This window comes from Nipponia nippon, unplaced genomic scaffold (genome assembly GCF_047370975.1).
Source record: "Nipponia nippon isolate SJK-2023a ecotype South Korea unplaced genomic scaffold, ASM4737097v1 scaffold_3, whole genome shotgun sequence".
NCBI lineage: Eukaryota > Metazoa > Chordata > Aves > Pelecaniformes > Threskiornithidae > Nipponia > Nipponia nippon.
The window spans coordinates 117728191-117745179 of record NW_028262347.1 but is presented as its reverse complement, the minus strand read 5'-3'; the positions used below and the strand labels follow the sequence as shown (position 1 = coordinate 117745179).

Sequence of the window (16989 nt, the reverse complement as noted above, 5' to 3'; positions counted from 1 at the left end):
AAAATGTGTCTGTCTGAACCGTGTCTGTCTATCCCTAAATCTTCTAAAGTCCTCCAGTATCCTCCCATATATTTTATCAATACACAGGAATAGCTGAATCACAATGATTCAGCCTGGCACATAAAGCAGAACTAAAGGCTGGAACTGCATTTCAATCCGGGATTATACACTGTTGCTGGCACTACTTGAGTAGCAGGAAGGGTTGTCAAAGAGAAAAGCTACTTTTTTCAAAAATTAGGTAACGTTTTGTAAAATACTTATTTTATCTTACACCGGCCTATTACCTCATGTCTGGACTCTTCTGTCATTTGAAAGGCCATAGTTTGTTTAGCTAAGGCATCGATGAGAAGACCTAATATATATAAACGTATAAATGCCCCTAGAAATTTGTCCATAGCCCATTATTCTTACATTGACAGGTGACACAAAGCAGTCTGTACATTGAACAAGACATACGCAGAGTTTTTGCGTGTTTTTAAGCTTCCTGCTGTCTAATCATGCAATTCTGCAGCTTAGCTGCTCACCTGCCTCCTGCAAAGGTGCAAAACAGGATCCTGAATGACCTAATAGAAAAGGTTACATAAAACACACATTCAATGCTTTCTAGACAAAGTACTCCTCTAAGTCAATTCAGCATCAACAGAGAGCAGACAATATAAAAATACCTTTTTGTATTTTTGTGATATGCAACTATCAGAGTTTCAAAATCTGTGGTGGATCATGCCATGCCTAAGTTCAAATAGATTTAAAAAGATTTCTGTGAAAAAATCAAGTGATATCACAGCTAATGACAATCTCTACTTAATTCATGGTGAGAAATATAAAGCTGGTAATTTGTAGTAATGAAAGTAGAAATGAATAGTGAAACTATTGTTCATTTTATAAAATGAAGGTACGACTTTCTAATGGACACTATCTTAGAACTTGTTGAAGGTCTCTAGAGCAGAAATCAAAACACAGAGAATAAGTGTCCCTTTGCATGGAACAGTCAGTTGCAAGGAGTATCTCACATAAGATGGGATGAGATGAGATGAGATGAGATGGGGCAACTAAGGAATAAACAAGTAAGGAAAAACATGAGGTAACAAGTTTAGCATAAAATAATGACTGAGATAGAGATGATAAGTCAAACATTCCTATGTATGTTCTTTCTCTCTACACAAAACCAAGGAAAACTCAGTTTAAAGAAAAGAATAAATTAAAGACAAAATAAAATTAGTATATGGATTTTAAAGGTTTAAAAAAGTAGAATGCAGTTCTTCCAGTTCTTATTTCCACAACAAAAGAAACTTGCCCAAGAGATACAGTTATGCCATATAGCCTTATTGGTTAAGCAATATAGGTGAAAGATTTTACTAAAATATAAACAGCATTCTATCAACAAACTATTTGATATGGAATCATACAAAGGAAATCCTGGGTTTGTACATATTCAGGTTTTTATGTTCGTAACATACCGTAGAAAATGATCAGGAAAAGTCAAGGAAGGAAGCAAAACTAACAGATACAAACAGTCTGCTTTGCAGAGATGTATCTGCATTTCAGCTTATATGTGTTGCAAATTTGAGAGAGAAATACTACACAGAATTCTGTAAATTTACCCTTTCATACATTTGAAGGTCAGAAACAGCTATCAAGCCACGACAATAGCACCTCTAAGAGGCATAGATGTGAACAACCAGAATATTCTATTCTAATAAAGGACAATTCTGCACCCCAAATACCTTATCTGGAAACAACTATCAGAAGTTGTAAAGACATATGCCTTAGGCTACGACATTTAGAATAATGTTGTGAAGGAAACAAGAGCTACAAGAAATGTTCTTCAGCTTGCCTGAACTCTATAGCCAGCATTTTGTGAAAACAGAGATCTCTCTGAAATTTGGAATCATATGCTTTTCCATGTCTGATTTTTAATATTGTAATCTTACTATTTTGGGGAAGAACACTAATGTCTGACAAAACACTTGTGGTTCTTATGATTGGGGTTCTCAGGTTTGATTTCAAGGCATTATTTGAGTATAAGAGTCATTCAGAAGGTTCTTTTCAAACCATACAACTTACTTACATAAATGACATTAAAGGTAATCCTGGTTTGGACTTCTACGTATTCTGCATGTAATATATCTAAGTGCTTCTAATGCTTAAACACTAACTTTTCAATCCTTACACCATTTCTACTGCTTGTACAACTACAGTGGATACAATGGCAATCAGGGTCATATTTCATGAAGGTAAAAATAAACTGAAGATGGATTCTTTACTACTAACTTACAAGTGATATTCATATACTCAATGGAAAATAATGTATCTTTGCAGTTTTACAGCCTCTGCTGTTACAGATCTTCTTTGCGGAAAGCTTGTAAAATATTCCTGGAGGACACTATATCTACATCTTTTCACCTATGTATCACGCGCTTAATACATACTGTGTCACCACAGGAACCATCAAAGTGGGAGCACGAGGCATTTCTAAATGGACTTTTATAAATTAAACTTTTATATGCTCCTTCTAAATGGGAACAGAAAGGCAGTCTAGAAATTCTTTCTCCTCCCACTCTGATTTCATCAATGCCACATGTTAAGTTTGAAGAGGGAGTAAAGATATTTGGCTTTCTTACAGATACAAAATAATGTCATATTGTAGCTTGTGAGTTGGCACTGTGGCTAGACCATATGTGCCACTACCAAATAAGGGCCCAATCCTGCAGAACACTTAGCAACTTGCAAGTTTTCAATGCCCCATGCAATCTGTCCCATAGTCTTTATTGGGCTGAAGACAAAACAACACAAGAAATCTAAGGTTTCCCTCAGGCAGGTATATTTGTGAGCCCTGAATGAAATTCTAGTAAAAATAATCAGATGTATCAAGTCTCTGGAATAAAAAAAAAAAAAACCAACCTTCTAATACCACAGGAAAAAAATCACAGCATGAATGAAAACTAAGCTATGAAGCACAATCTGATACCTCCAGTTCTCTATTAGATTTTGTCAGTGACACAGCAAATACACCTGGAAAATTTTGATTTGGTTTACTCACCTCAAGGAAAAAGTTGACCAGGTATGGATCCTGTTTCAGCTTTGCACATACTATACAGAGAAACTGAATTTCTTCATTTTCTGTTGGTGTTGCCAGAACTTCACCACACAGCCTGATTAATTTCTGTCACATAAAGAAAAGTGAACAGTTAAGACAGGGAGTAAGTTAGAGCTTTTTCTAGGAATGATGGACTGAATTCTTTTTCTATATACATACTACAATGGCGTATGATTACTGACTTGAACATTTGCTGTAGATTTAGATTGCTATGAATAAGACTTCTTTATTACTTATGACTTGCATTGCAGTGGCAGTTCAAGGCTCTAATCATAAATACATTAAAACCGATACTGCACTCGAGCAGTTTCTTTAACTCACTCAGCAATGGAAGAATTAAAGATACCATTACCTACAGCAGAATAAGAGAAACTTGTCATACAAAAATATAGTTTACTTAAAATTTGAACAGTACCTGCACTGGCCTATGCACATTTATGTGGGGAAGAAGAGGTTGCCGTATTCTTCCAAGAAGTTTTGTATAAAAAGCCAAAACTTGCTGTTTCATTCCTGGAGGACACTGAAACAAAACCAGATGAACAATAACAAAAATATAACGAATGCGGAGAGAAACATAGATGCAAATTTGTCACTCAAAATGGCTAATCAAACAGCAATAATTAATCCAAAAGTATTTTTAAAAAAATCATCATCTGTAACACATTATTTTTATCAATATTAACAGAGATCAACAAAAAATGTTGCATCTCATTACTGTTTTCTTTTTTTTTCTTTTTTTAATTTCAGTTAATTGCTCTAGTGAAGACTTCAACTAATCTTTCCAGGAAATACTCCCTATCAATACAGTGATAAGGGGAAATTAACTCTGAATTAATTAGCTACAGGTCAGCTGTCTTTTACGGTACTGTGCCACAAAATCCAGCAATTCAGTGAGTCAGTACATACAAATATATGATCATAAACTATAAACATCTTCACGTCTACAAAAGGTTTTTTAAATTCATGAGCAATTAACCTTAGACAGATAAAGTGTTTATAAATGCATAGATGTTCCAGGACAAGAGAAAGCTGTTGTTTTCCCTGAGATTCAGCAGAATATAATCACATTTATCTGTGGAACATCCAGACCATGTTCTACTGTCCCTCATGCACCACATCACATGAAAGTACTTTCCTATCTCTATGAGATCTGATGGCTCGTGGTCCTTTATGTACCTTTGTTTCTAGCTAAATCCCCCCTGACTCTAACATGTTCTACCTCGTTAATAAATGCTGTTATTCCATAGGTTAATTTTAACCCACATTTCCCTCCTCTGTTTCACTGCACAGGTGAATGAAGCATGGGTGGCAACAGCCAGGAATGACAACTGCTTAACCTGGTTCTCCTTCCAAGGTAAATATCCCGAGACTATTAATCCCTAATTATCACTGAGTTGTCAAGCAATACAATACAATACAATAATGTAATAAGTCTAAGTGATTGCTGTGAAGGGATATTATTCTTTTTGCAACAGATCTTTGCAACATCTTGCAAGCGCTGAACTGTGTGTTTACTTCAGATATATCAACTCACAAGTGGCAAAGTATAAAGACAGGCTGTACAAGAATTACTTGTACAGGCATATTTGCATGAGTGCAAAATGACTTCTCTCAACTCTTAGAAACATACTACTAATTACCCACTTCACATATGTCTCCATTTCATCTTGGTTTCTTGACAAAGTTTATAGATTACTGAATGAGCTGTATTTCTGAGCAAGTATTTTCAACACATCAGGTATCTTACCCTGATCGTAGGACAGCTGGTATAGTAACAGGAATTGTAGAGCTCTGGCCCTTCCAGAGCAAGGAACATCCCACTCTCTGACAGCTAGTACCCTAGATTGTCTATACATGTAAAACTGAGCAGATTAAAAACTCATGACAATGTGTAAAAGGCTGACTGAGAACAAAACCACGGAGAGCTCCATTTATCCTTGGAACAGCACACATGCTTTCCTAACTGCATCTGTACCATGACACAAAAAAGTTCTAGCACAAGGGCTGCCAAGTTAATTCACCCCGTGATCCATCCAACTCCATACATTTCAGCTCATAAGTCTGCCAAGAAAGACAGCAACACGAATGCACCAAGACCATGAAGCTAATTTCACTTGTGCCACAAACCAGACATGAGAAGAACCAGACAACATTGCCAAGGGCTGCATTCACACCAAAGACTCGGATGTGAAAGCTGCCTATGGATCAGTTTAAATTAATGCTTTCTGACGTGAAGTATCTCTGAGCAATAACTCATCACATTCAGAAAAATAAAACAAAATTTGTATTTGATACAGCACTTTTCACCCACGAATCTCCCAACACTTAACAAAGGAGAGAGAGGGATAATACTGTCTTGCAGAAGCCAGAAAAAGTCTAGGCTGAACAGAAATGTTTCTCCTACTTCTAGCTTCACAGTCAATATTATCAGAGTGGTAAGTAACAGATCTCAGGGTTAGGCCTAGTCAGCATCTCACTGGTTGTCTCACTGTGATCACACTTGTAAAAGACAGTTATTTGTAACATAAGCTAACAGCTATTTTCTAGAGTTTAGTGTCCCACACTACCATCTACTGTAGAACTTCAGTCCCTATTACAATTAGGAGCTCACACAAAAGATAATCTGCTCTGCTGAGAAGTACATACATCAGCTTTTCCTAATGTGTAGAGTGTCTCCAAAATCTTGTGATGTAGCAAATATTCCATACATGGTCCTGTTTCGCCTGACTCCCTCTCATTTTCTTCTTGAACCAGAATATCCAACATCTGTTCCAGGTGAGAAGGAATGTTGGTATCAGTCACAGGAGCTTTGTCATCTAAATAGAAGAGATGTGCAATTAAGAATGATTAAAATATTGTCCTCGCTCTTCTTAAGTTCAGTTCCAAATTTAAGATTTAAAAACATGACCACTCATTTAAAGAATCTTATATATAGTACATAAGTTTTTTAACATGTCTTAAATCTAATATTCAGAACCATATCTGGAAATGTAAACTGGAATATGCATTAGGCAGGTATCTAATCTTGCCACGGGGAAAAAGTAAAACACCAAATTTCAAAATATGCATTAATTACACAGTCAAAAAGGAAAACTTTTACAGCCAGAAACTAAGCTTAGGGAGAGAAAGGTTCAGCTCTCAATCTTCTGGTTAGTATCCACCCTGTCTTGACAACTTCCTCTTATGACTCTTCACATAGTATTCTGAAATCTATAAACAGCCTCTAAGATCAGCTTAATTTGCAGCTGATCAGTTCCTTTACAAACTAGGTAACTAAATAAACGGTTTTTCTAATGGTAACAACAAAGAAAACCCAAACTCTATGCTGTTTATTCTTCAATTTTTTTAGATTTGTTTTTTATACTTTCTGCATTAAGATAGCATTCAGTCAAACTTTATGAAGGAAAGGGTAAGACTCTGATTTCATTATACTAACGTCATGAAACTGCTGTGGATTTATGCCACTGGCAGTGGGAGCTGGCATTAACATGTTGCAGAGCACGTCCACATGTGGAGATTTTCCTGTTTATTTTTTTCAGCTAAATTCTACTTGAGCAAATATCCCACTAGGGAAATGGTTACTACTTCTTATGCAATAATTTAAAAATAACTGTCACTTGCATGCAAATGGCAACAAGATGACAAAGGAGAACTGCCTTAACAAAGTGTTTGGTCTCTGCCACAACCTCCAGTCAGCCTAGAGTGTTTTGCTTGAGTTTCCTAGACATAATTCTGCTCCCACTGCAGAGGACATAAATATATCCACTGAATGAAAACTTGTTTTTCACAAGACTTTTGAAAGTCTGGGAGAGAGGTCAGCTTCTATTCTGCACCACATAATCGCAGGTATCAGTTTTCCCCTACCACCCTGTCATTTCTACCTTAGGAAACATCACATAGCGTTCCAAAAGATGGGTATTTAGAACCAAGGGTTGAGTTTCAGCTTGTAAGAGTAAATATTGATATAAACAAGATCACCAGTCCCAGACACAAACACAGCTTCAATAGCTACTCTAGCAGAAACGCAGAACTAATAAGCTTGAGGAAGGCATGGTAACAATCACTTTCAAAACTTAATAGTTTAATAACTAGGACCAAAAATTAAAAATTTAAATGTTGCATAACTGTTGCAGGAAACCGGGGAAAAATTTAAGAAAAAGCAACTACAGCCGTATTTCATCAGAATATCCATTTTTTAGAAGAGCAAAATAAGGTCTGAATAAGTTTTAACAAAATGTGTTCTAAATCTGCTCACAAATTCACTTTTCAGAGCTATGTTATCAAAATAGCTTTCATGGAGACAAGACACTAAAGAAAAAATACCTAATACTAGCACACAGAATTCAGATATGTCTGGTAAAATCTATGACCACAATATTACTTTTGCTAAAATCTTGGAAACAAAAAGAAAATCCCTCATGCAAAACAATAAGAAGGATAACAGCAGGGACTACATTTCTGTAGTTGTCTGTTTAGATTAAACAGAATATGTGAAGACAGAAATTGGGTCAGATGTGAAAAGGTACAATCCCCTACATAGTACTCAGGAAAGAAGACCTTCTTCCCTCGATCGTTTTTCATGCCTACTTTTTAAGGGATGAATGGAGGTACACAGTATTTTTAATTACTCATTATTATTGTTGGTATTTTGTTAAAAGACATGACTCATTTTAGTATTTCTTAATCTTTACTGTTTAACAACACCACAATTGGGAATTCTAGTTTTCACTAAATAAAGAGACAAAACCAGGATGTTTTCTTGTTTTACCTGACGTCTCTATGTAGTAATGGGTGATTGCTTTCCAGTGGTAAACAAAATCTTCTTGTAATGGAAGAGAAGGTGCGAGCTGTGGGGAAAAAAAAACAACAGACAAAAACCAGTTAGGAATAAAATAAACATATTTCCTCAGAGATTAAATTGAATTTTATCTTATATTTGCAAGTAAACTGCTGCAGACTAGTGCTACAATTCTTACTCTGTGCTCTTTTACCTTTAACAAGGACTACATACATTATTCATGGCATGAGCCCCATGTCATACTGCCTAGCTTGTGAGCATCAGTAATAATCTCTGTGATGTCTCTATGACCAATCTATTTGAAGCAACAAAAGCAATTGCTTAGACAGCAAAGCAACACTAGAAATGTAGGTTTGAATTGTTTAGATCTCAGAGTTTTGTCCTGTAGGAAAAAATCATGTTCTTTTACATCTGCTCTTGATCCCATCTTCCCTTTCTGTATGCACTGTTCTCCTCTCTCCCTCTGCTCCCTTAAAAATACCGATTAGCTGCTTCATACAGTTTTTGCCGTGACTTTTTTTCCTGTTAACCACAACTTTTAAAAGATCTTTGTTTCATGGGTTTTGCCCATCAGGCCCAACCCCAGAGTTTGACAGGTTGTTCTTTTTTTTAACAAATAAATTTCTTATTTCATTTCTGAAAGAAAAGGAAGTTTCCTCTTTTCTGGAGGAATTTGGGATGGCCATTTGGGCTTGACTGGCATCCAGGAATAACACGCTGCAAGAACGAAACACAGCCTCCCACCCCGTCAACATCAGTACTGCTCCTTCCTCACCGAGCTTGAGAACTGGGTGCCCTGCAGCCCATTACACCACAGACACAAGCAACTGCTACACCACAGGCAGCATGTGAAAAAAGAAGGACCATGATCATTTTACCACTCTGCTCTCCAAAGTGAGATTTGAGGCAAACACTGAATTTGTGACCACAATATAAAATGTTCAGAGCTGGTAAAATCAGGAATCCTATAGGGAAAACCCCCTCCACTCAACAGATCACATGAGAGTCTGTTGTTACTGAGGCCTAATCCTACTTGCTTGAGGCTTTTCTTGGACAATCAGGTCCTCAAGTCATTCTTTTATAGGCAATCCTGAAATAAAGGATTATCACTTGACATGATGGTAGCAATGAGACCTGTGGGCAAACAGAAAGAATCCCATGTATATGTTGGCGTGTCCATTTTGGAAGGATAAGGAGCTGAACCATCCCGACAAGCTATGGAGTCCAGTCCTTCACAGCATCACAGAGTGGCTGAGGCTGGAAGGGACCTCTGGAGATCATCTGGTCCAAACCCCCCGGCTCAAGCAGGGCCACCGAGAGCCGGTTGCCCAGGACCATGTCCAGACAGCTTTTGAATATCTCAAAGGATGGAGATTCCACAACCTCTCCAGGAACCTGTGCCAGGGCTCAGTCACCCTCACAGTGAAAAAGTTTTCCCCCCAGAAGCTACAGATACCACATTTGAGATTAATAACTGTGAATTCCTCTACTGTCTCCTCGTAGGGCCTAAAAAGTGCTGAGTTGCCTCAGCTCTTGGACAAACAGAAGCACAAGGCTCAAACATCTGTATACTCTTCACTAGGTAGTGTTGGTCTCTGAAAAAGCCTTGGAAGTTTTCCACATCAGTTGTTTCTCTTCCTTGAATTTAATGACAGTTAAATTTATCTTGGTAAAGACATTAAAGCCCAATATATGAACAGCATGCCCTACTGTGATAAGAAAGTGGAATGCTAATTGTTAACGACCCTTTGCAGACAGGACTTTGAAATGCAAGACTTTTTAAAAAAGCAGTGGTGCTTGGTAACTATCTACACCTGCATCCTGTGCGGAAATGTGCCCTCACAAATGGCAACTAGGAAATCAAACTTACATTGCTTATCCATTCCCTGACAGCCTGTGGACTCATTAAGTCTTCCACGTTTCCAGGGCTGGGCACTGAGAGTAGCACTTTAGCACACCAGCTACCACAGAGTAAGTATCAGGACACTGCACACTGGACAAAACTAGTTTATTGTACCATGAAGTTCACCAGGTTATTGGAATTCAGAAGAATAACTGAACAAACTGAAGACTGAGCACACAGTATTTTGTATCGTGCTTGCTATGTCACACTTGCTGCTGTAGATGTGTATTTCAAGCAATGTAATGATCATTTTGCATCTTCCTGTAATAAAACTATACCGAAAACTCAACTGTGGCTGATGAATGGCACAGAGACCACTTTTGAGGAATACCAGGCCTTTCAGACCACTCTATTTCCAAAGTAACACATGATAGATAACATTAAAGATTTATCCTTGACTGATGCAATTTTCCTCTCCACTTCTTCTAGCCTCATCTGCTTTGAGATGAATTTAGTGCCCCTGAGCAGTGCCAGGAAAAGGATTTCACTTCTCAGCACTGTCAATAATTTATCCACCGCAGGAGAGAACTGTGGATACAGACATTCTCCCTCCCAACAAACGCCTCCAGGGACTCCTCTCAGAGGTAAAGAGGTAATTCAGTGACAGGTCCTGCCCTTTTTAATTAAAATACTCAGTGATTTCACAGAGTCTTCTCTGATCAAGGACTGCAAGACAGAGCTACCAAACAGAGATACCATTAGCATGTGTGTGCACCTATGCTTGTGTGTACATTCACGCCTGTTGGGAATATACAATCAACCTTGCCACCAACCGGACCTGGTGATACAGAGCTGTGGCAGCTTCACCTGCGTTGGGCTACCAGACCCGGCAACTCCTAACTATATAGAAAAAATTGTATTTCTTTACTTGTTCAGTTAAAATACCCTCACACCCAAATACTCCCACCCCCAAAATTCCTCTTCCCACTGCAGATGCACCTAGTAAAAATCTGCTTGTTACAGTACAGCTAACACCTTTAACAGAGATGTAACTCCAGCAATGCTATATATTATTCTGAGAGAAGTGTTTTACTGAGAAAAAATGAAAAAAAAAACCACCAACAACCCTCTTAACTTAGTTATTCAGACACAAAATCAAGGTAAAGACCAAGACTAAGATACCAGTTTATATACAAACAAAGCCCAGCACTGGAAAGCATTAGAAAAATCTAAGTTCCCAAACACTTGGTCAGCATGCTTTAACCCTACTAGGACAGGTAATCCTAGGATGAAGTTGTAGTTTCTATTTTAGGATGAATTATTAGCTGCCAGCTGAGATGAAATACATGTTACAGTTGCCAATCTGAGTAATCACTCTTTTGTAAAATATACATACTTGTATAAAGATTCTGAAGCAAAACAGAATTCATTGTGAAGGCTATTAATTTCTGCTATTTGTCTAATTTGAAGGAATTACTGTAAAAGTGCAGTTATTTCTCACAGTTATATGAATTCATTTTGATGTAATTTCATGTGTTCTTACTAATTTTGAGCTATTGATTTCTGATCTCAAAGTGAAGTTCTCCTCCTTTGGGGGAAAAAAACTCAACATCTTAAAGACTGCAGTGTGGGTGTTGGTATATCAAATAGCCAAAACTCACTGAACACTACTAAAAACCAGCCCATTTGAGCAGACATTGATTAGCTCTTCCATCTGGTCCCCAGCTCCAGCAGTCGAGCTTCCTGCGAGCGAGTGAGTGTTCTCATTTACGAACTAAACTTAACACATGCTGCCTTATCATTCTGGTGACAATACATTACTAATGATTGAACCCCACTCTTTCCAGGAAAACTGCTGTTCTCAGGAGAATTATAGATCTTTGGCCAGAACTACAGTCTGCTCATTATAAAATCTGTCCAAAATACAATTCCACGTAGTTTTCAAAAGTATACAGAATTTGTGTTTAGGCAGGGGGAAAAAATAACGTACAACAGGAAAGAAACCTGTAAGTATTCAGTATTTAACAGCAATTCCTTTGTGCATTTAAAAATTATTGTCATATTTTTAAGGTATGCTTTTCAGAAGTGCAATTCAACACTGAAAAGGATGGAAACAACCGAAGATGGTGATAACCTGCAATATCTTTTGGGCAAGTTCACAAAGGGAAGAAAACACGGTATAAAAGAATAACAAGTACTGCCAGGTTAGAAGAAGAAAGCAGAAACTGGGCCAAACAGACACAAAGGGGAAGTGCACGCACACTCCCTTGACTGAAATGAGGAAAACTACAGCAGTCACTTGATGTTTTCCTTTGGTCTTGCTACTTTACTAGTGTGAAGGTTTGCCCTGAGGGAAAATCTGATAAAGGACTAATGCTTGAAGGTTTACTTTATTTCTTCAGCTGTTTATAATGGTCACTGCTTTCAAGTATAAAATTAAGACTGCACATGCTTGCAAGCCATGCATTAAATTTTGTCACCATAATTTGTTAATAGCAGCACAATATTAAAACAATCAGTAATGTGAGGTCACTACATCAAATAAAGTGGGTTCAAGAAGAATAAATCTTGTTCTGAACAATTATGCAGTTAATGACTTTGGAGCAGTACCTTTTGAGTTCACTATGAAGATGAAACATCTCCTGAGAGCCCAAATCAAACACAAACAAAAGTCCTTTGAACACCAAGTGACCACTTTGCAGACAAGCTATTTTGTCTAGGGAAACATGAGTGAAGAGCACAAGATAAGAGAAAAAATAAGTCTAACTTGCTGCTTTGTTATTGTACGCTACATTTAGTATGTTGCTGAGATGTAGCACTCCTGAAATATGTTTGGCATGAAAGTATATCAGAAATGCATAGCAAAGAGAAAACATCTTGGGGGCAAGATAAACTGTCACAGATTCATTGATATTAACCCCATAAAGAAATGCCATTTCGGTTCTGCTCTGAAGTAAGGTAACAGAACGAAGATTGCAGTCCCCTCCACCATTCTCACCAACCTCCCCAACCCAATTTAAGGATGCTCTGTTGGGACAATGATACCACAGTGGTGCTTGCTCATCTGGATTCTGCAGAGAAATCCAGAAAGGGCAAAAATATCTAAAATACTGGCAGGATTGACAGATGGTAAGAGATGGCAAAAATTAGGATTCAGTTGTAATGAAAATCAGGACTATGATTTCACACACTTGGGACAATTCAGGCAGAAAAGACTGAAAATTTTGAGTTATTCAAGGTAAGAAAAAGTCTTAATAAAAAGCAACTGGTCCCTTATGTTTGCCTCATCACAGTCCTGTCATGAAGGCAGTCAATTAAAGAGCAGTACACTCACAACAAGTAAAAGGCAAATACCCCTGTGTGTATTAGCCTGTCAACCTTTGGAACTCCTCGTCACAGTTCAGAGAGATGGCATATTGAGGGTAAGAGAACAACGATTATCTAATAACATAGGAACTCTTACTATTTAAACACACCTCTCTAAAATCTGCAGCCCTGCGGGCCCTGAGGCAGGACGGGAGCATTATACAAGTGATGTGCAGGAGAAACGACAGAGGAGAAGGGCTAGCGGAATAATTCTGATTTAAAGTAGCCCTACCAATGAAAGCTAAGCCTAGGCACTTCAAGTGTATTTCAGTGTCCAGCTCAGCTGAAGACTGTTCAGCTGCAACTGAATTCCTCCGGAGGTAGGCACCCAAAACCTTTGAGAATTTATATCTTAGTTACCAGTTCTGTTGCTGATATTCAGGGCTGAAACAGAGTCCACTTGAGGCTGCACAAACTATACTTGCCCCGCAACAATAACAGCAAGTAAAAATGATGCTCCAAAGTCTCTAGGTTCTGAAAACAGCAGGCAGCATCAAGGTGGACTTATCTAATATTTAGGATTTACACCAGTTTTCATTTTCAGAGTAGCACAGCTAAGTAGCCCGCATACTTATTAAAGAGAGACTGAAACAACGATTTAAAGTCACATACAGCCCCCAAACTGGTTAAAAGTTTCTATTTCTCAGTTCTGTCTTTGAATTAGTGGCCAAACTTCCTAGATAAAGTAAGAAACATTCTTAATACCCTCTTGCTTTTGTGATTCCATGTTTCTTTCCTAGCATGTGGTGCTCAGTATTTGTCACAACCCTGTAAATGCAATTTAGTGCAGTATTTATTATCGGGAGACCCATCACAGTGGTGTTAGTAGGATGAGGCAATTCTAAAAGGGACACCAGAGTTGAGCGAGGACATAGAGCATGTCATTTGATAGCAGTCACTTGCAAAATGATGTTATCAATCTGTTTCTGGTTTTGTTTTGCTTTTTTTTTAATTAAATAAGATCATCTAGTCCCTATTAAGTCTACTTTTCCCCTTTTCCATTCAACTGATTCATTCTTCCTAGTTTTTTATGGATCTCAAGTGCGTGCAATTCTTTTTGGTATTTTTGTACACATCAATAATGTAAACGTTCTTCTAGGAATAACTTTCATTAGGTATCTTGAATGGGTAGGCCTGAAGGAATAACTTCTCCTCCACTCCTGCACCTCTCAGTCATCCGCTCTTATTCAAAATGTGGCTCAGCTCACCATAACAAGATCTCTTTAGTCAGGCAGCCACTAATTTCTGTTTCTACTCCAATGAAAGCACTGTCTGTTGAAGGCATTCATATGTGGTCATAAAGAGTTTTCAAATAAGTCATTTCATCATTATTTAAAACATTTCTTTCCAGTTGCCACTCTACCACTAAAAGAGCAAACTAGGAACCTGCAAATAATTAATACATGCTTAACTTTAAAACCTGAACAGTCCTGCTAAAGACTGCAGAACTATAGGCACACATAAAGTCAAGCATACGCTTAAGTACTTGCAGCATCGAGGCATACATTAACGCACAAAGGGTGCCCCTCACATGAGGTAGGATTTGGCATGCAGGCTCTTTTTTCAACCATTAGGATTTGGCCTGCAGGCTCTTTTTTTTCAACCATTTGAACCATCTTCCTTCAACACTTTCCACCTTTACTTCCAGCGGTATTTCACTGCCAGTTTTTAGCACCTAACCAAAGATGCACCTCTGCAAACTCAGTCACTCAGTCAGTAGGTGTTTTCGCTTACTGAGAAAGGTGCTGAAAGCCAGAGACATTACTACCAGGACCCCACCTCACTGAAAAGCAAACAAAAACAAATCGTGTAGATAGCAAACGAGTCCTGATAAGCAGGCAGCCAAACGGGGCCTACAGAAATGGCAGCTTCAGAAATAGGCCCTGCTGCTTTCCTCTCCCCAGCGCGGCGATGGGCACAGATGCGTGAGGCTCCATGATGAAACCTGACTGAACATACACAGCCCCAGGTCCCCTCGGCCTCCCTGTCACCCTACCCAATTCAAAAAGAAACGAGCGGTGAAAACATCGTTTTGGAAGTGACAACATCACACAAAAGCACCGCAGACGGCGACTGTTGTCTGCTGGCCACGACAAGAAGAAAACCCTGAGGAGTTTCCTGAATTCACCTCCTTTCTTATTCGCTTCGCAGAAAGCAGCGGGCACGGCCGGCCGGGCCGGGTAAGGGCTGCCCTCAGGCCGGCCGCGGGGCACCGGGGCCTACCAGGAAGGCAGGGTGCCGGCGGTGACAGCCCGCAGGCCGCTCCCGGCGGCCGAGCGGGCTGCGCTGGGGCCGCCCGGGCCCGCCGCGGAGCCCCGGGCTGCAGCAGCCGCTCCCTCCTCTCCCGGCATCTCCGGCTCTCGACAGCCCCGGCCCGGGCAATTCGCTCCCTTCCCGGGCTCCGCGCGGGGCCCGCCGCTGGCCGGGGCTCGCCCGGGCGGCTCGGCCTCCGCCTGCCTGCCCGGCGGCAGGGGCGAGCCGGGATCGGCAGGGCCGCGGCTGCCGGCGGCTACACCTGCTCGGCGGGGTCCCTCGCCGCCGGCCCTGCGCCGGCAGCAGGCCCCGGGGCAGGCGGCGGGGAAGGGGCGCCGCGCTGAGGGAGCGGGCCGAGCCCCGCGCCGCTCCTCCCCGCGGGGCCCGCTCGGCGCCTAGGCCCGGCTCGCATCCCCGGCTTGGCGTGGCCGGGCCCGCCGGCGGCCTTACCGCCTCCACGGCGTGCTGCAGGATGGAGGTGAACTTGGAGAACATCCTGTCCCGCGACTGGAGCAGCCGCTGCCGGGAGGACCGCGAGAGCTCCTCGATCCGCCGCCGCCGCTCCAGGGTGAGAGCTGCATGCGGGGGCCTGGCCGCGGGGATCGGGCGGGCGGGCGGCCGCCGGCTCTGCCTCTCGCTCCGCGGCGGACACCGTGGCACTGACACCGCCGGGCTGCGGCGCCGGCTGCCGAGGCTCCGGGTGTCCGCCCCGGCGCGGCCTGCAGGGGCCGCCACCCCCCGCACGCAGCCAGACGCCCGGCTGGGCCGCCCGGCCCGGCCCGGCCCGGCCCAGCCCAGCCCGCCCCGCTGCGTTGCACTGCGCTGCGCTCCGCCCGGGGCGGCCCGATCCGTGGGCCCGGGCAGCCGAGAGCACCCTCCTGCCGCCCGGGCGGGGACCCCGCCGGCCGTGCCCTTGGCGATCGAACCGGGCCGCTTGTGCTGGGCCTGCCCGGGACAGGGACCCTCTGCCGGCCCCCAGTGTGGGACACAGCCGGGGTGGGAGCGGGCAGCGAGCTCGGGGTGCCCGCAGCCAGACCCCCGCCTCTGCAGGCAACCCCCGGGCAGGGGGGCGAGGGGGAAGGGGCGCCCACCACCCCCGTCTCCATGCCCAGAGGCCTGCCGTCGGGCGCCGGCAAAGGCCTCTGGGTCTACACCTGCCTCTGCTTCCTGAGGGCTGGGAGCCAGCCGTCTCCGCCCGCGCCTGCCAGCATGGCGCGGACCAGGAGCAGCCCTGGCGTGGGTGGCTGAGGGCCTGGCTCGCTGTCTGCCCGGACAGTTGGGATCTGCCACCGCCTGCAGGGACCGTGAGGTCCTCAGGGAAACAAGGCTCGCCAGAAAGCAACGTAAGGGTGATAAGCTCAGAAAGTCAGTGACACCTTGTTGCTGCTGGGCAAGAGGCCTGCGGAGCTGGTGGCATGGTCCTGGCTGACTGGGGTCCTTCTGGGGCTTGCAGTGCACCACAGCATGAGAGAGCTTGTGGCAGTGTGCACATTACCTGTTTCACTGCTGTTTTTTTTCCCCAGAGCTTTGAAGAAGACAAAGGTGGCTTTATTTCACCTCCAAGCCAAACACTTCAGAGAAAAAGATCATCCCTGCCATTTTCCCATGCCACAGGAAAAGCAGAGGTAAGGT

General features: G+C 41.9%; 1 protein-coding gene across 3 annotated transcripts in view; it reads right to left on the bottom strand.

The window, feature by feature from the left end:
- The window catches only part of FHIP2A (FHF complex subunit HOOK interacting protein 2A), a 36946-nt gene extending 20901 nt beyond the window's left edge, over nt 1-16045 (bottom strand). The window contains exons 1-6 of one of the 3 annotated variants that reach the window (XR_015706619.1): nt 15808-16045; nt 7866-7944; nt 5744-5913; nt 3513-3617; nt 3041-3163; nt 525-563 (exon numbers count right to left, since the gene is read on the bottom strand). Coding sequence is in view for 2 of the 3 variants with exons in the window: in XM_087766565.1 (XP_087622691.1) it covers nt 525-563; nt 3041-3163; nt 3513-3617; nt 5744-5913; nt 7866-7944; nt 15808-15852 (561 nt within the window). In the remaining variant the exon portion in view is untranslated. The remainder of the gene's footprint in view (nt 1-524; nt 564-3040; nt 3164-3512; nt 3618-5743; nt 5914-7865; nt 7945-15807) is intronic. The other 2 variants (XM_087766565.1, XM_087766567.1) reach the window with 2 other exon arrangements.
- Nucleotides 16046-16989: the final 944 nt, after the last annotated feature.